This window comes from Pleurodeles waltl, chromosome 6 (assembly GCF_031143425.1).
Source record: "Pleurodeles waltl isolate 20211129_DDA chromosome 6, aPleWal1.hap1.20221129, whole genome shotgun sequence".
NCBI classification, from domain to species: Eukaryota; Metazoa; Chordata; class Amphibia; order Caudata; family Salamandridae; genus Pleurodeles; species Pleurodeles waltl.
This window is the reverse complement of record NC_090445.1, coordinates 1,484,870,895-1,484,890,336: the sequence shown is the minus strand read 5'-3', so window position 1 is coordinate 1,484,890,336 and position 19,442 is coordinate 1,484,870,895. Positions and strand designations below refer to the sequence as shown.

Below are 19,442 nucleotides of genomic sequence, written 5' to 3'. Positions count from 1 at the left end.
TGCACTACCTATGCTGTGGTCCCTAAACCTACATGCCCTACCATATACTAGGGACTTATAGGTAGGTTAACTTAGCCAATTATAATTAGCCTAATTTGCATATCCACTTTACACAGAGCACTGGCCCTGGGACTGGTAAGCAGTACCCAGGGTACAGCCAAGAGTCAGTAACCACCAGTACCTGTCCAAAAAGTGTGGGGGTGACCAGGACGAAAAGGAGGACTTTCCTACAAGTGTCCTCATGATAACAGCCCCCCCTGAAAATCTTCCTATCTCTCAAACACATTGGACTCTTCATTAGGTCAACCTCGGATCCTGGCACCTGCATCTCGTAGAAAAACATACAAAAACAGCCTCTTAAAGGTTAGGCAAGAAAAATAATTGTGGCCTTCATTCCTGCCAACCTAAAGAAAACACAAATATACTTCAGTTTTAATGAATTATGTTGCTTATAGTTGGAATACAAAATAATTATGCAGAGTAGTACTTTTAAAACATTATAACATAACATAATTTCAACAGATAATTATATGCAGCTTCTTACAAATGTTATATTCAACTGTGCACTTTTTTCATGTGTACTGCAATACACCATTTAAATGAAAACATTTCTTCATGTTATACAAAAGTGTGACCAGCAGATATGTGACTAACCTTTCACATTCATGTTTAAGAGGCATAGCGTCACAGAGGACTGATCTCTCTCCCTATCATAGCTGAGACAGTTGATGCTTTTGCTGCCATTTGTCCCCTTTGTGTCAACTGGAAAAAATTCTGCACTTCCCCCTCAAATCTAGATTTATCGCACAAGCTCGAACTGTGCTGGAGGGCCATTAAGCATGGGAGAACTTGACATTTATGTATTTTGGAAATACCATCTACCACAAGGTGGATGATATACACATTGGTAACTTGGGCACATCAGAATTAAATCATTAGCAAAACTGTGATACAACCATGTCACCATCCCACAAGCAAACTAGAAATGCTGTGCACACAAAGGTACATTATTCAAAGAATAGACAGGTCGAAGATTTCAAAATACTTTCCCGGGCTACTTCCTAAAATGTGCATAAAAGTAGTACTTCCTAAGGGTATGAGTAGGATATTTACCGAAGGCTTGGGAGACATATTTTCCAGTAAATAAAAGATCACTTCAGAATATATAGGAAGAAATTTCATAAAAGATTGCAATAATCTACTGATGCCAACCAGTGAGAAATTTGAGGTAAAAAATTAACTTTCCTTATGTTTGTGCTTTTGTGTTTTTTTGCAAAAAGGTAATTTTACTCCCTGTTTTGATAACGCATACTACTCACTAGGTACATTTTCGGACTGCACCGCCCACTACATCTGGTATTCTGTGTGTCTTCTGTCAGACATTTATCAGTGCTTATGCTTGAAGTGGGAGTTTGTAATTAGACTGAACTATATACATCAGAAGAAGTGTATTGAAACTCTTGATCTGAGTAACAGTATTGCAGAGTGACTCAAAGGAAGCATGACACAAATAACAGAAGACCTTGAAAGTTATTCTGAGTGATGGGTTAGAGTTCATCTTTCAGTTTGTTATGACAACTAAATGAGCATCATATTTCCAACCTTTTGATAATATACTTCTAGAATAAATTTAACAGGTAATGACAAGCTAGTTCTTGTCTGCAACCCTTGTTGGCTTTGCCAAAACTTGTTTTTCTCTAGCTTGCCATCACTCATGCCCATGCATGCATGGTACAAATCACAAAATGGTTTTATTTTAGTTTTAAAAAAATCATTCCAAGATGACCGCTATGTTTTTGGACACAAGAGCAGAGACTAGGTTATGTTTTTTTCTTAAACTAAAAGAAAACTATTACACAGTGGCTGCTACACATGCCTGTACATGCATGGCAATAACTGTTGAATGCTTTTTCATTTACATGAATAAAAAACAGAACTAAATTATTACCGCACATGTTAACAATTAATAAATAAATGATTGTTAACACAAACATTTTAAGATGGCCACTTGTGAATATAGGAGCATACAGTTCAGGTAGTGGTAGTGGATTTATGCTTTTTAATTAACAAGGCAGCAGCACAAAAAAAGCACGTAACAGAATGATATAAAGAGAAGGAGAGATAATAGGGCCATACGCATAAACAATTTAGCATTTTAATGGTTGCTAATGCTCCAATTCAGTTTTTCTGACCATTAAAATACCTTTTCTTAAGGACTAATCCTTTTTCAGGGTTAGGAAAAGGTTTTCTGACTCCTAAAATGGTATTGCAAATTATATTGATTTGGTATTTGGAAGGGGTGTGGTGTAGGCATCTCTTCTAAATACTGAATTGCAATCTAATGTTTCAATGTTTTGCAAGTGAAATCAGTTAGTAAAACATTGACATTTTGCTGGTACTACAAAGGTGGTAGCAATGCATTAATAAAAGGGAATGTAGAACAAACATTTGCTGAAAAGTAGTCAGTGCTCCACAGGATCCGTTTAAACTCTTAAAAAAAACAAAAAAGAGTATAATTTTATTTTTAAACACAATCTACTTTTTAAGGATAATAACAAAAAGGTTTATTTTTCTGAAAGGCAAAAACAGACATGGTGATCTGCAGACCACAGCAGGTCACCTTCCTTGCTATGACATCTAATCATAATGAGTACAATTTGCACACTACCTCATTTAATATTCATGAGGTAGGTCAGGTTCGACTCACTATGGTTCTGATTTTTTAAAAATAACCTCATATTTTATAGATCAGTACTTAAGAATCATTGTTAGCCACAAAAATACTAGTTGTATTTTCAGACATATTTTGTGACCAGATATTCATACATCTGGTCCTAAGTCGTTCATTCATTTGTAAAATCTTACATCAGATGTGGAAGGAGAATGAATCTAATAGAAACTCTGTGGACCAACATGCTCCCTGCCTGTGATACAGGCAGGTACAGGGAGAAAGCTGTTGAAACACAAGTAGGAATGTGATATAGATGAAAATATCGGTGACATGGGAATAAGAGTTGGATACAAAGTCTACTCTAAATCTAAGTTAGATCAATAGGTTAGATTTCCAACAGACATCTACAGCTCATAGCTTTGAAACAGGACTACCACACAAAATTATATGAGAAATATTTAATACCTCACATGTAATAGTAGAGCTATTATCAACATATTAAGACAGTATCAGAAAGTAAAAGCTGTTAATACATTACAATTATTAATCATTTACTTTGGTAGAGGAAACAAAAGTAAGAAATGTTAATGATTGGTCCGAAATGGCACCTGTTACTAAATAGTGATGTGCAGCTACAAGGTAATTAAGAAAATAGTCCAGTATCAAACATGCATTCATAATATTAAGAAAGAAATGCATTGACACTCTGTGTAGTTTCCTTACATAGCAAGCTAATCTATTCTGAATGTAACAACATTCTGAATAAGAATCTAACAAGAAAGATGAAATGAAGACAGAAATGATGTCAGGTAAAATGAACTTATGAAAATTATACAGTTTTAGCAAGTAATATTTGCATCCTTGAACAGTGTTCCAGAGCATTTATTTGTTGTTTTAGACCTACACGATAATACAGAAACAATACACTGATGTTATGGCTATGATAATAAAGATAATGATGTTTATTAGCATTGGTAGTAGCATCATTGGAAAGTATTACTATAAATATTACAAATATTGTTTGTTGTAATACACATTTTCTGTATACTATGTTGAACTTCAACCAAACCAGGTAAATGTGGAACCAACTTAAAGCAACCCAGTGTTTCCATCAAAATGTCCTTTTTTGTGTTACCTAGGGTGAATTGAAGTCTGGATGCTAGTCCAAGAAAGAGCTGGTGGGCACAAAAATACAGCCACTCAAACACTGGTACAGAAAAGGCTGAGATCAACCAACATGTGAAATTGTATCCAATGTTAGGCGGTATCATTCAAACCAAGTGTAATATGTGAGCATGTAAAATAAGCAAAGATCGAAATGATGACATTGATGCAAAATGTAGAGGAAGACATCACTTGTTCATCTGAGTCCTTGCAACAGTCCCATTTAAATACTCTAACAGATATACCTCTATAAATGTCCTACTGCAAAGCACACCTTTCTATTCATCACTAATTCTAACATTGGGACACCACTGCACACAAACACACACACTAAGTGAATGAGCACACACACAAATGAATATATCTATTAACAAAACAAATTTCTGCAAACAAATTAAAGCATGCAAAAAACAGTGAGGCCTAGTCACAAACTACATTTCCTAGTATATTATTAGTGCTATAAAAATATTACTAATTTAATACAAATATATAAAATGTCCTTCACAAACAGACATGTGAAGGTCAACACCTCCATCGCTCTTGTCTGTTATGTGCTGAGATCTCCATAGCAACTGCATAGATCTTCACAAACAATTTAGTATTAAATGTGGGAGGGACAGTTTGGAGTGGCTAGAAAATAAGGAATACTTACTTTAAAAAGTGGGGAATAATGAGGCTAAGGGTGGGTTTGGAAAGGGCATGCAACCTGTCACAAATGTGTAAGCTCATTTCTATTCTCAAGCTGTATTTCTAACCAAAAAGGACCCAAAATGGTAGTGATACACTCCAACTGAGAACTAGTGTGAGTCCAGTACCATCAAATAGCAAACCACTTGTACTTCAACCACTCCCCATAGAAAATAATAGAGGTAGGGGTCATTCTATCCCTTGAACTGAAAGAAGTAGTTTTTGCTCACACTAACAGCAATGCTTCATGAGCAAAGATGGTTTATGTATCGCATTTGGAGAAAAAACGGACACACCTTAGATTTCTAGCACCATCAACAAAGTACAAGCAGGAAAACAATGTGTGAATCCTAATAGAGGACTCTAAATCTACACAGAATAATGCTGGCCTGGGATTGATCCAAAACGAAGGACGCACAGTTTACTTCCACCTTCACAGTATTTGCCACCTGATTCTCAAAAGAAATTCTGAGCTAGTCAAAGGTATTATCCTACATAGTTACTCCTAATTTTGCAACAAATTTCAAACTTACTTGGAATTCTCAAAGAATTCTAGTAAGAACACAAAAAAATCTGCCTATCTCCAGGATTATTCAAATTTGTTAATGGCTCCTTCTACAGAAATGTAGCAAAAGTACATTTCCTCATGGAGAAATGGTTTGTGTTGGACCTGGCCTTTTTACAGGGTCATCCCCAAACTTTTTGCCTCCTTCATCCTATTTGTTCTGACCTGCTGTTGTTGGCTTTGAACTCTGGGCACTTTACCACTGCTAACCAGTGCTAAAGTGCATATGCTCTCTGTGTAAATTGTACTGTTGATTGGTTTATCCATGATTGGCTATTTGATTTACTTGTAAGACCCTACTAGAGTGCACTATATGTGCCTAGGGCCTGTAGATTAAATGCTACTAGTGGGTCTGCAGCACCGGTTTAGCCACCCACTTAAGTAGCCCCTTATACTTGTCTCAGGCCTGCCATTGCAAGGCGTGTGTGTGCAGTTTCACTGCCACATCGACTTGGCATTTAAAAGTACTTGCCAAGCCTAAAACTCCCCTTTTTCTACATATAAGTCACCCCTAATGTGTGACCTAGCTAACCCCTAGAGCAGGGTGCTGTGTGGGTAAAAGGCAGGACATGTACCTGTGTAGTTTATATGTCCTGGTAGTGTAAAACTCCTAAATTCGTTTTTACACTACTGTGAGGCCTGCTCCCTTCATAGGCTAACATTGGGGCTGCCCTCATACATTATTGAAGTGGTAGCTGCTGATCTGAAAGGAGCAGGAAGGTCATATTTAGTATGGCCAGAATGGTAATACAAAATCCTGCTGACTGGTGAAGTTGGATTTAATATTACTATTCTAGAAATGCCACTTTTAGAAAGTGAGCATTTCTTTGCATTTAAATCTTTCTGTGCCTTACAATCCACATCTGGCAAGGTTTAGTTGACAGCTCCTTGTGCATTCATTCAGACACACCCCAAACACAGGGTACTCAGCCTCACTTGCATACATCTGCATTTTAAATGGGTCTTACTGGGCTGGGAGGGTGGAGGGCCTGCCCTCACACAAAGGACTGCCACACACCCTACTGGGACCCTGGCAGACAGGATTGAACTGAAAGGGGACCTGGTGCACTTCTTAACCACTCTTTGAAGTCACCCCCACTTCAAAGCCACATTTTAGTATAAAACAGGGCCTCTGCCCTACCACCACAGACACTTGCTGGAGAAGAAACCAGAACCTGCATCCTGCCAAGAAGAACTGCCTGGCTGCTCAAAGGACTCACCTGACTGCTTTCTACAAAGGACTGCTACCTTGCTGTTGGCCTTGCTGAACTCTTGCCTTGCTGCAGAAGGGCTCTCCAAGGGCTTGGATAGAGCTTGCCTCCTGTTTCCTAAAGTCTCAGGACCAAAAAGACTTCCATCTTTCAACTGGACTCCTTGTGCGTGGAAAAATTTGATGCACAGCTTGCTCCGCGGTAAAAAATTCACCGCACGCCGATCCGGAAAGACGCCGCTCGACCCCGCAAGGAAAAGATCGACGCGACGCCGTGGTGCGACTGGAACTTCGATGCACGGCCTGCCTGGACAACGCCGCTCGACTTCCAGAGAGGAAATCGACGCGACGCCAGCCGTGAGGGAGGTAATTCCACGCACAGCCCACCAGAACGATGCGCAGCCGGATAACAAGCCCAGGATTCTACGCACAGACCCTGGGACATCTGGTATTCCCGCGACCCACAGAAGGAGACTGTTCGCGCGCTGGAAAACGATGCACGTCTTCCCCGTGTGAAAAATAACGACGCAAGTCCGTGTGTGAAGGGGCGAAACCGACGCACACACCATTTTTCCACGCATCTCCTCCTCTGCGGTCCTTTGCGGAGATTTTCCACTTCAAACCAGGCACTTTGTGCTTGAAAGAGACTTTGTTTGCTTTTTAAAGACTTAAGACTCTTCATATCACTTTTCAGTGATATCTCTACAATTTCTTATTGCATCTTTTATCGTTTTGACCTACAAATATCAAGATAAATATTATATATTTTTCTAAACACTGTGTGGTGTATTTTTGTGGTACTATATTGTGTTATTGTATGATTTATTGCACAAATACTTTACACATTGCCTTCTAAGTTAAGCCTGACTGCTCAGTGCCAAGATACCAGAGGGTGGGCACAGGATAATTTGGATTGTGTGTGACTTACCCTAGAGTGAGGGTTCTTGCTTGGATAGGGGATAACCTGACTGCCAACCAAAAACCCCATTTCTAACAGTTTGTATTTGCACTAATATACTTTTTAATTTAAAGTCGAATTTCTTGCCTTATGTTACTGACACATTTAGGCCCCATTCCCACCCTGAAAATGAATTCACTACTGCCCTTCATAGGAGTACATTGACAATGATTTGTGTGGCAGGGATTTACCATCAAAGCTATGTAAATGTCTACATTATGGCCCTCATTATGACCCTGGCGGTGTTGCACCGCCAGGGCCAACGGGGGCGGGAGCACCGCCGACAGGCCGGCGGTGCTCCCTTGGGCATTCTGACCGCGGCGCTTTGGCCGCGGTCAGAAATGGAAAACCGGCGGTCTCCCGCCGGTTTTCCGTTGCCCATTTGAATCCCCCATGGCGGCGCAGCTCGCCGCGCCGCCATGGGGGATTCTGACACCCCCTACCGCCATCCTGTTCCTGGCGGTTCGCCCGCCAGGAACAGGATGGCGGTAGGGGGTGTCGCGGGGCCCCTGGGGGCCCCTGCAGTGCCCATGCCAATGGCATGGGCACTGCAGGGGCCCCCGTAAGAGGGCCCTGCTAGTATTTCACTGTCTGCATAGCAGACAGTGAAATACGCGACGGGTGCAGTAGCACCCGTCGCACCTTCCCACTCCGCCGGCTCGATTACGAGCCGGCTTCATGGTGGGAAGGTCGTTTTCCCCTGGGCTGGCGGGCGGCCTTTCGGCGGCCGCCCGCCAGCCCAGGGGAAAAGTCAAAATACGCGCCGCGGTCTTGCGACCGCGGTACGGTATTTTGACGGCGGGACTTTGGCGGGCGGCCTCCGCCGCCCGCCAAGGTCCGAATGAGGGCCTATGTCTCTTACTGCTAGCATTATTGTTTCCATTTGTGAACATTCTCTTCTGCATGTATTCTTGAAATTAGCAGGGGCAATAGGATGGAGGTCTGATCTAAATGGTTGTCAGAAGGTCAGGCTGGATTTGAACAGAAAATGTTCTTTAGTTATCTCCAAACATACAATGAATACAACTGTTAACAAACCCTGATCATTACATCATACTAAAAATTAGAAATAAAAATAATGTTGCATTCCAAATCACATTGAAAGTGATTGTGTTGAAACACCCATTGTTAAATGTATTTGCAGGTGGCAATAGAAGTATGAAAAATACAGACCTCGTTTACTGCGACATAGTACTTTTCCTTTAGGAAGCGGGGCGAATTGTCATTTTTGTCTCGCACTACAATCCGTACTTCATGGTTGATGACGATACCAACTTTTTGATTAATACACTGGACTTGAACAACAATAGATTGGATGGAGACAGGAGGCTGTAAAGCAAACAGACAAAAGTTTGTATATTAAAAAAAACATTTTATACTAAATGTAGCTGACATTGTGAATTTATTTGAGTCCAAATAGTATGCGAGTATCTTAGTGCTCCGCTCCTTAAAATTACAAAGACTCTTTTAAGGCTCTGCTCTTCATAAGATCAAGGCTCACCCACAATTCAGCCCACACTACACTAATTGTAACAGCCAAACTTATACAGAGCTCTGTCCCTAAAAACACAAAGACTAACATAGAGCCTTGAGCTGGGCAGAGGGTATCTGATTTGTTTTTGGCAGTTTGGCTTTAGGACTGGTTAGATTGGCCTAGGATTAGCTACTGGGTGGAGCTCCCGATGACTCTCTGCTCTGAGATTCATTTGTGTTTGTCTGGTCTCCTAACTATTTTAAGTTAGTCACTTGAGTTGCCACTTTGCATGGAAGGTAGTCTTTTAGTTTGGTAGATTTACTGGATTAATTTGTATTCTTGGGTATGTTAGGACAATAGTTCTGGGCTTGAGCTATATTCTCTAATGGTCTTTGGTCTGGGCTGTGTGCCAGGACTGAACTCACGTTGCAAGTTAGTTAGTGAGGCATGTGACAGAGTGGCCAATTGCTTTATCGTGGATATGGTTCAGGCTCTCATTTGGTTTTGTTTCTAGGCTGTTTTTTTTGTCTAGCATTGTGGTAGCTTTATCCTTGGGTGTTGGTAAATGTTAGCTTCTCTGACAAGTTTTGGATCTAGAAAGGAAAGGGCAAGCTTAGTGCTGGAATGGTCTCTTGGGACTATCAGACATTGCTGAAAATTAGGCAGAGCTTGAAGCAGCACTTCCAACAGAGAAGGTTATGGACAGGGTTGGTCTCTTGTAAGGCTAAACCACCATATAGCAGAACATGTCTGGCTATTGTGATGGACTTTGATTTGATCACAGTTTGGTGGGAGCATGACCAGACATCAGACATCCTATTGCTTCTGACAGAAACCTGTGTTTTTATCTAATATTTGTTTTACTTTGGGCAGAGATATCCATTATGCTTGGCCTAGTTCTGGACTTGCAAGAGATTCAAACTGATGCATTTGTACATTTTCAATAAAATTTGCAAAAAGCATAACAGCCAGTTTAATAAACGGCTTCTGTTGGTAGGCATTCATAATGCTGGCAGACTATTGAGTGGTTGCGACCTCTTTTTGATGTGATCTCTAAAAGGCATGTCCTAGAAGGAGGTCTGCTTCATTTGATATGCAAGTCTTAGAGCCATGGAGATAATCGGATTTAGATCATTCTCTTCGCAGAAACAAATCTGCAGCAATCCATTCCCCACACAAATGAATCTGGAAGATTTATTGGTAAATTCATTAGAGCTAAGTGCTCTGCTGTCTGCTGAGATATTGTACAGCAAACATGAGAAAGAGCAGGCACTATAAGCCTGTTCCTCAAATGTTACCTTTACCCTTTTACGAGACCAGCACCCCCAAATGGATGTCTCCTCCAAAAGAGCAGTCCGGTGAATGGTATTTTAAGCATCCATTCTTTTAATTTTCCCCATACGCTGAATTCATGTACTTATTTATCTGGGACTTATTTTGTTAGCAGGTTATGTTTGCGCTAATAATATTGTACAATGCAACTAAAACAAACGGTATATAAATCAATATCTGGTAGACTGATTAGATGAGACAATATAATGAAAGGGAACATATACGGCTTAGAAGGTGGTTTGTTTGGTTACAACAGAACTTACAAATTGCTACCCTCTCACTCAGTTGCCAGTCTAGTAAAGGAGACTATAAGTAATAACAATGGTTATCTGGCAGTTTGACCACAGGATTTTATACAAGGCATTCCTCATCCTTGACATAATGCTTATTTTGGAACTGCAAAATTCCCTTGGAAGCACACAATAATTCAATTAAAACATGTACATTTAAAAACATGAATACAATTCGAATTACTTTCTTGCATATATTAGTATACAATTCATATTTAAAAGGTGTAATTGCATGCATAGTATAATATACACAATAAACCATATGTATTCTCTCCTCGTTGACCTTCTTAGTTGTCAATTTATAAAAACACCCAATTAATAATACAAGCATAGCTCAAAACTGATAAAGGACCAACAAAGCTTTTATTTCAGTCTAAATTATCTTCTACATGACTTTCGAATCATGATTAAAAATTAGCTGCACACATTTGAATGTGAGGATTATCAATGGTTTTACCTAAATTAGAAGCTTCTTTCCTTATTCTTACAAACATTAATTTGTATGTATGTATGAGCCAGGATTTTGTGAGGGTTTAATATAATGGACATGAAAAATAAAGCTGCAAAAATAAGCTGCATTTCGTATTCGCTATGGGCGTATTACAAATATAATACACAGAAGTGGGATGTGATCTTGATGTAAATTAGCCGGAGGTAAGATACCTAGACGAAAGTTGATGTAAAGAATTCTCATGGAAGGCGATCTCATTGAATCAAGGTATTTCTTTTTTTTCTTATGCCCACAATGTTTTTATGGCAAAGATACACCATGCCTAAAGAAAATTTAAGCACGGCGTTTAAATCTTTTGCGAGAATAGTGTTGTTGTTTTTTTAAAAATAATAATTGCAATACTTAATTAAGGTTGAATCAAGCCAGCGTTGTTTACCTTTAAGTGCAACTTTAAGTGTATTGCGTATGCGGGCAATCCACGGGAGCATTTCGTCAAAACTACTCTAAAGTATCACATGACATGCGTCTGTATCACTATACACACGCACAAATCTGCTTCAATAGAATTACATCGTTTAAAGATACACATAGGCAGACCGAAGAACGATAATGTACATAATAATTGATAATTGCAAAATCCAACAAAAACGTGAAAATTGAAGGATGAAAGTGATGCATCGCTGCCGGTGCAGAAATAGAGGTTAAAACAATGATACATTTTTGTATATACAAATGACAACATGTGAGGGGAATAAATACAGTGAAGAATACAAATCTACTTTTGACGCAATATCAATGGTTTGAGGACTCATTTTTCACTTGTTTGTATTGACCTTTTGAACCCCCACCTAACTAATCCATGGGTCAAAATCATCAGGACTAAATAGTTGCGAGCATCTGTAAGATAAAAGAGTTAGGAAGGGTCATATGCACCCCTGTGGAGGTTATTGAGATGTAACAGAGGAGTGTTCTCTGACTCATACCTCTTCCCCTGTACCCCTGATCACCAGGCAGCATAGCACTTGTTTTGCCACCATGACAATTTTTTTCATGGATATATTTGTGTTTAGGACACTCAGATGAATATGAGCTGGTGCCAAAGTGCAGTTTCATTAACATGTTTTTTCTCTTGATCACCTCAACCCAGTACTTCCATTCTCATCTAGGCTGATTTCACACATCATGTTTGGCAATCATGATACACTTTGGTGACATAATTTGATGCTGAAAATAAAAACTGGATCTAGAAAGACTGGATGAAAGCATTATGAATCTCAACAAAGAAGATCTATGTAGAGCTCAGAAGTGACAACTAAATGCAAAGTGAAAGGTTCTGTCCCCCTATCAGATTGGTTTGTATTTTTGGATAAGGATGCAATGCCCTGAATTGTACACCAGAAATAAATATCTCAGTGCTTATTTGCTGATCTGGTCTGCATTGCACTTTCACAACATTCACTAAATCCAAATGAATCTGTTCACCACTGAGGTGCACAGGCATTGTTAAATTATGCCTGTTTTTCCCCAAAATAATGATTTCTCCTGGTTTGTGGGACTTCATTAATGAGCACAAGGCTAATTATGGTTTTTCAAATTTAAAATAAAACAGTAGACAGCTGTGTTATATGGATTGGCTCTGACTATCAACAGCATAATGCTACATGCCCGGCAACCATGATGGACCCCTGAGTCTCCCAAATGTCATATGTATTCATTGGCCTTGGTCTGAGTGGCGGCCCAGTGAAAGTTTGGGGTCTCCTAAAGTTTTTCGGCCACCATGCGCCACAGAGGCTGCAGGAGAACATGTTACAGCCATGCTTGCACAAGGCTAGCACTGTATGGAGTTGCAAGCAGCTCAGCTCATCCGAAGTCTCCTCCAAGTCAGAATCCAGAACAATCTGGAACTGGAGCAGGAGGATGGCCCAGTTCTATCCAATTCCTAATAGTGCCAGGAAACCACCACTGTATAGAGGCCAGAATTAACCAAATCATCATATCTGCATACACCTAGCAGTGCTGAACCAGGAGCCCATCCCAGCTCACTAGGGAACTCAATGTCAACCAGGAGCCAAGCCCACCTCAGTAAGTAACTCAGTGTTTCTCAGCAGGGAAACAAGAACAAAGGGTCAAAGCCTGCAACACACTTCTGCCATGGAAGAGCATCAACATTTCTAAGTTAGCCCTAACACTAGTCTCAGCCCCAATACCGAAGGTTCCTCCCCACAGGAGCTGAGGATGTTGCTGTTTGGAGATCATTATGCAATGTTAGTTTGTCTTTCTTTGCATTTTAAAATTCAAGTTTTGTTTCATTGTTCCACTCCCAGTGCCCAAGGGATAAAGCGGCTGCTGCTGATAAGTTCAACTTGAGTGATACAAGTCCAGAGCAAGAAAATGGTGCATAAAGTATAATGATACATATATGAGAGAAGCAGGTTATTAAATCAGAAATTAAGGCACAGATACAGCAATGGCCCATTCCTCAAGGCAGAGGAGCCCCACCCCTCACCTTTGCAGACATGAAGATTGTCTGTCAGGCTGAGAAAAGGTCAGGCTGACAGATACCTTTTATGTTAAGGTCCTTAGCGATGACCTCTAAATGGACTAAATGTGCAGGTGCCTGGCTGCCTGGACCGATCTTTTCCAGGCTGAAGATTTCACAGCCCTTTGGACGTGACCTTCTCAGCCTGGCAAATCGATTGGTGTTTCTTTCCTCCTGATGAGGAGGTGAGTCACAAATAGACTCATATCTCGCCACTAACGGTTTAAGCCCTGAATTGCCCATGGCTGATTGTCGATCAGCGAAACCTTGTTACAGAGTGAAGGAGTGTGCAACTCTTGCTGACCCATCCCACTCTGTGATGAGTATGGGACTGCAGCCTCCTGTTACTGCCTGACACAAGGCTAGCTAGTGAGAGGAGGTGACGGTCCTAATCCTCCAGGAGTCTCAGAGGACAAGCACATTTTATCGGCTGAACTATAGAAACATGTTTGCCAACTGGCTGTTTATATTAGCCCCTTCACATAAGAAAGATGGATAGCTCAGTTCTTCTGCAGTTACGCAAAAATTAACCACATAAAAAAAAACATGGAAAACAATTGCAGGGGTTTCAGTCCAACAGAATATTAAAATAAGCACAGGGAACGTTCATGACAGCTGCGTTTCAGAGATGGGCTAAAACTTCTTGGATAATCAAGGATGACCCAGTCAACTAAATGTATTTGTTTTACATTTGTTTTGTCTTTGTATAGAGAATATTAGACCCTAAGGGTGACAGAGTGCTTCATTGATATTAAAAATAACAAAAGCCATACAGAGATCATATATACAAAGTGATTATGTTTCACTTATGACTGATTTGTGGGGACATTAGACCAGGTTTCCTTCAAAACTTTTATTACACAGGCAAATCAGTGAATAGTTGAAGTGGTTCATTTGGGAATTATTAGCATTTGTTAGAGAGCAATTATCGTTCCGAGCCATAGCAAAATAAGCATGATTCATAATGTAGAAATAACATTCATAAGGAATTGTAGTCAGCACGATCACTTAGTTAAGGTAGGAACACCTCAGTATAGGATTGATTTACAGAAACTAATAGTTTTGAGAAGGTGTTCTGTCAAGAAGGGAAGTCGTTTTGGAGAGGTGGTTTTTGTATCTCCCTTTTCAAGATATGGAGTTATTGGTTTGTCTGGTACTAGAGCAGTTTTGAGTTGCACAGATTGGTAGCTGATCCAGTGAAGGATTGTGTGAGACTTCTTTTCTTTTAACAGAAGAGCATGTGCAATAAAAGGGAATTATAACAGCATGTGTGTTGTTGATCTCTGGAGATTAAAAATGCATCTAAAAGGTTGCTCAAAGTCTTCAGGTTGTTTGATTTTGGAATACAATAGGTGCTCTTCTTTCAAGTGGAAGCTCAGTCAAGGATCTCAGGAAAGTTTGATTCAAAGTAGTGCACGTTTGTGGTGGTGTTGATGTGGGTTGAAGTTTGAGATTCTTGTCTAGTCAAAACCCCAAAGATATTGTACTGGTGATGATGGAAGCTTAACTGTCAAGAATCTTAAGGGGTTTGGGGGTGTTTCATTCAAGCATGCATGTGAAGTTTGGCATCTTCATCAAGGCTGCCTTTGATGAGTAATGCTAGGTCCTGCGCAGAGGATGCATCATGCAGCAGGGAGACTGATGGGACAACAGGCTGAGATGCAATGCAGGTCTTTGTGATTGGTCTGATACATGCAGCAGTGGTGATGCATCAGTTCTGCTCGGGGTTGTGCTGTGCACCAGAAGAGATGCAATGTTTCTGCTGGGTCCACAGAGGCTGGCAGAACAACTTAGGTCCACTTCTCAGGGTCCAAGGGTGGAGTGGCACCACTTGGCAGAGTACACTCATAGATGGCAGAGTTCAGGTGCTGGGGTCGAGGTTGTAGGTGCCTTTTGTGCCTGAAGCTCAAGTTAGGAGGCCAGTCAACTAGCCCTTGGAGTCACTCTGAGGTCCCAGGTTCAGCAAATGCCAGTGCAATCCGTCTCACCCAGTGTGAGAAAACAGGGCTGATTGCAGAGGCGCCCTAACTTTTTGCCCCCATTTTCCACTTTTAGCTGGTGTTTTCCTGACTCTGATGGTGCCCTGGGTACTGATAACCAGTCCCAGGGCTTGTGCACTGTGTAAAATCAATATGCAAATTAGGCTGATTATAATTGGCTAAGTTAACCTACCTATAAGTCCCTAGTATATGGTAGGGCATATAGGTTTAAGGACCACAGCATAGGCAGTGCACCCACTGCTGAGGTGCCCAGTGTCATTTTAAAGGCAGGCCTGCCTTGCTGGCTGCTTTTAAATTAAAGTTGAATGCAAATTCGACTTTGGAATTAAAAGTAGTTCCAAAGTCTTAAACGACCTTATTTTTACATATAAGTCACCGCTAAGGTGTGCCCTATGTGCCCCTAGGGCTGGGTGCCATGTAACTATAAGCAGGGACCTTATAAAAATAGTTTTATAGGCCCTGGTGAGGTAAAAACAGCCAAATTCCTTTTTCCCTCATTGTAGTAAATGGCTTTCATAGGCTAGAATGGGGAGACTTTATTTTAATTTTTAAAGTTTGTTTAAATGATGCATACCAAGAATTTGGTATCAAATTAGTTGTTGTAATAAATCCCACAACTTCCAGTTGTGGGATTTAATATAACTCGTTCAGGTAAAGAGTTTTAAACTTTACCTGAAAAGTTGCCAATTTCAGCCCTGCATTGTTTTTGCTGCTGTGCTCTGATTGGCCAGCCTCTAGCAGCTTGGCCAAGCTGCATTGATGAGGTGTGAAGTAGCCTGGCTTCACACAAAGGAATGTGCCTGTGGGAAGGAATCTCCCCTCAGCAGATGGTGAGGCAGGAAGGGGGAGGGCTGCCAAACTGGTCTTCAAAGGCAGAGAATGACATTTTGAGCAACCAGCAACACCCCCACATCCTGCAACCCCAGAGAACGAGGTGCCCCCTTGATTAGATTAGGAGAGGGCAGGAGAGGGGTGTGTTTATGATTTTTAGCCACACAAGTGGGTGGGCTCAAGCAGATGTAACCTCCAAAAATTAGATTCAGCCATGATGGATTTTTAGAGAATGTTGCCTCCTGGGATTGATTTTTGCCACACTTCCCAGGAAGTGGTCATCACAGGGGGAAGGACCCTGCACCTGATTGGAGAACCATGACCCCCCTGCTTTTCACCCAGGAGCAAGGATAAAACTGGCATACCTGCACCCACACCTCAGTTCCCTACCACATCCAACAAGGAAGAACAACGGAAGAAGAAGGACTGCCCTGCTGGACCCCTGGCCTGTACCTGGAACCTGCACTCAGAAGGACTGCACCAGCTGCACACTTGGGCTTCACCACAAGAAGGACTTTGCCTGGCTTCAACTGGTTCAAGGAGGGACTCCCTGTTTGCTACAGGTGAAAAATTGCTATCCAGAGTCCCTTGCACCAACTCCTGAAGAAAGCGACCAGCTGACCACTGTCCAGTGGCCAAAAATGAGTTTGCGCCAGGTGCATTCTGGGAGTTGTAGTCCGCACCCCCCAAGGACCATCTCAGAACTTCTGGACCCTTGGGGTGAGCTGTGGACCCCAAAAGAACCTTAAAAGGACATCTGGGAGAAGCCCCAGAAGTTTGGAGAAGTTTGGACAACTTTTGTAAAAAAGCTCCATAGAGGGACCGACCCGCCGCGGCAACTCTAGCCGGCTTGCCTCAACCGCGACCCGGCCTGATTTGCTGGTTCATCCCGGCAAAGAAAATCTCTGAAAAAGAGACTAAGGGGCATATTTATACCACGTTTGCGCCGAATTTGCATCGTTTTTTTCAACGCAAATTCGACGCAAAACTAACTCCATATTTATACTTTGGCGTTAGACGCGTCTAGCGCCAAAGTTCATGGAGTTAGCGTCATTTTTTTGCGTGAACACCTTCCTTGCGTTAATGAGATGCAAGGTAGGCGTTCCCGTCTTAAAAAATGACTCCCAGGCATGTGCGTGGTATTTATACTCCCGGGCAAAAATCACGCCCGGGAGTGGGCGGGGCAAAACCCCCCGCATTTGTGCCTCTTTTTAACGCCTGGGTCAGGGCAGGTGTTAAGGGACCTGTGGGCTCAGAATGAGCCCAGAGGTGCCCTCCCCTGCCCCCAGGGACACCCCCTGCCACCCTTGCCCACCCCAGGAGGACACCCAAGGATGGAGGGACCCATCCCAGGGAAGAAAAGGTAAGTTGTGGTAAGTATTTTTTTACATTTTTTTTTGTGGCATAGGGGGGCCTGATTTGTGCCCCCCTACATGCCACTATGCCCAATGACCATGCCCAGGGGACAGAAGTCCCCTGGGCATGGCCATTGGGCAAGGGGGCATGACTCCTGTCATTGCTAAGACAGGAGTCATGTTAATGGCGTCTGGGCGCCCAAAAAAAATGGCGCAAATCGGGTTAAGACGATTTTTTTGCCTCAGCCTGACTTGCCCCATTTAGGGACGCCCAAACGCCATTTTTCCCTACGCCGGCGCTGCCTGGTGTACGTTGTTTTTTTTCACGCACACCTGGCAGCGCCGGTCGGCTAACGCCGGCTAACGCCATTCAATAAATACGGCGCCCGCATGGCGCTTCAGAATGGCGCTAGCCGGCGCTAATTTTTTTGCGTCAAAAAGTATAAATATGGCCCGAAGGTAAAAAGTTGACTGGGACCTCCCAGCCAGCGTATCCGAGAAGGGCTCCATGGACGTCGGATCAAGATCCAGGTTTACCCCGGTCGAAGGATTTTCACCTCGAAAAAACGACTAAGTGCGAAGGTAAAAATCTCCACCGAGGATTCCAGCATTGCGTATCCAGAGAAGGGCTCGGATTGGACTGGCAGGTTCGTCCCGCTGAAGAAAATCTTCGAAAAAAAGACTAAGGGGGTCATTCTGACCCTGGCGGTCTTGGAACGACAGGGTCAAGAATGACGGAAGCACCGCCAACAGGCTGGCGGTGCTTCAAATGCCATTCTGACCGCGGCGGTAAAGCCGCGGTCACCCCGCCGGGGCCGGCGGTTTTCCGCCGTTTTTGCCCCGACTGGGAGAATCCGCCAGGGCAGCGCTGCAGGAAGAGGCTGGCGGTAAGGGGTGACCTGGGGCCCCTGGGGGCCCCTGCACTGCCCATGCCACTGGCATGGGCAGTGCAGGGGCCCCCTAACAGGGCCCCGGACAGCTTTTCACTGTCTGCCTAGCAGACGGTGAAAAGCGCGACGGGTGCAACTGCACCCGTCGCACTGCCGCAACACCACCGGCTCCATTCGGAGCCGGCTCCTGTGTTGCGGCCCTCATTTCCGTTGGGCTGGCGGGCGGGAATGCAGAATGGGGGCCGCAGAATTTTGGCCGCATGGCGGCCAAATGGCGGTTTCCGTACCGCCGCCCGCCAAGGTTGGAATGACCCCCAAAGTGTGAAGGTAAACTTTTAACCGAGGCCTCCCGCGGCCTGTAGCCGAGCAGGGCTCAATCGCGGTTGGCCTTAAACTTTGACTTTGCCCCAGTCGAGGTGCAACCAGATGACCCGATTGGCGCTTTTTGTTTCTAGGCGCTAAAAAAATAACAATTCTTTAAAAAATCATATCTCCGGTTCCCCTTATCCGATTTTATTCGTTTTGGTGTCATTTTAAAAGATAAAAATATAATCTATCTTTATAAACTGGTTTTGGATTTTTAAACTGTTTCCTGTGTTTTATTTAATTACTGTTTTGTGATATTTGAATGCTTTACACTCCTAAGTTAAGCCTTGACGCTCGTTGCCAAGCTACCAAGGGTTGAGCTGGGTTTAATTTACTGAGACCTAACTGGACCTTAGTGGTGGTTAGTGGCCTATTGCTAAGTGTAGGTACCTACCTGCCCTTACCAATAACCCATTTTCCAACACCCAGGCAAGAGGGCAGCAGGCAGCAGGTCATCATACCAGGGCAGAAGTCTAACAGAGCAGCAGTCCAGTAGAGTGGCAGTCCTTTAAGCAGCACAGTAGTCTGTCTTCCTGGCAGAATATCCAGAGGTCCAGAAGTGTACAGAAGAGTTGGTGTCTGAGGTCCAGGATCTATGCCCAGTTCTGCATTTGAAGTGGGGAGATGTTTCTAGGGACATGCCTTTGAAGTGCACAGTT

At 42.6% G+C, this 19,442-nt stretch overlaps 1 protein-coding gene across 1 annotated transcript in view; it reads right to left on the bottom strand.

Moving 5' to 3' along the window:
• PCDH15 (protocadherin related 15) overlaps positions 1–19,442 on the bottom strand; it is a 2,681,631-nt gene that overhangs the window by 1,923,950 nt on the left and 738,239 nt on the right. Inside the window, exon 5 of the mRNA XM_069240977.1 lies at positions 8,429–8,584. Coding sequence (XP_069097078.1) covers positions 8,429–8,584 — 156 coding nt within the window. The remainder of the gene's footprint in view (positions 1–8,428; positions 8,585–19,442) is intronic.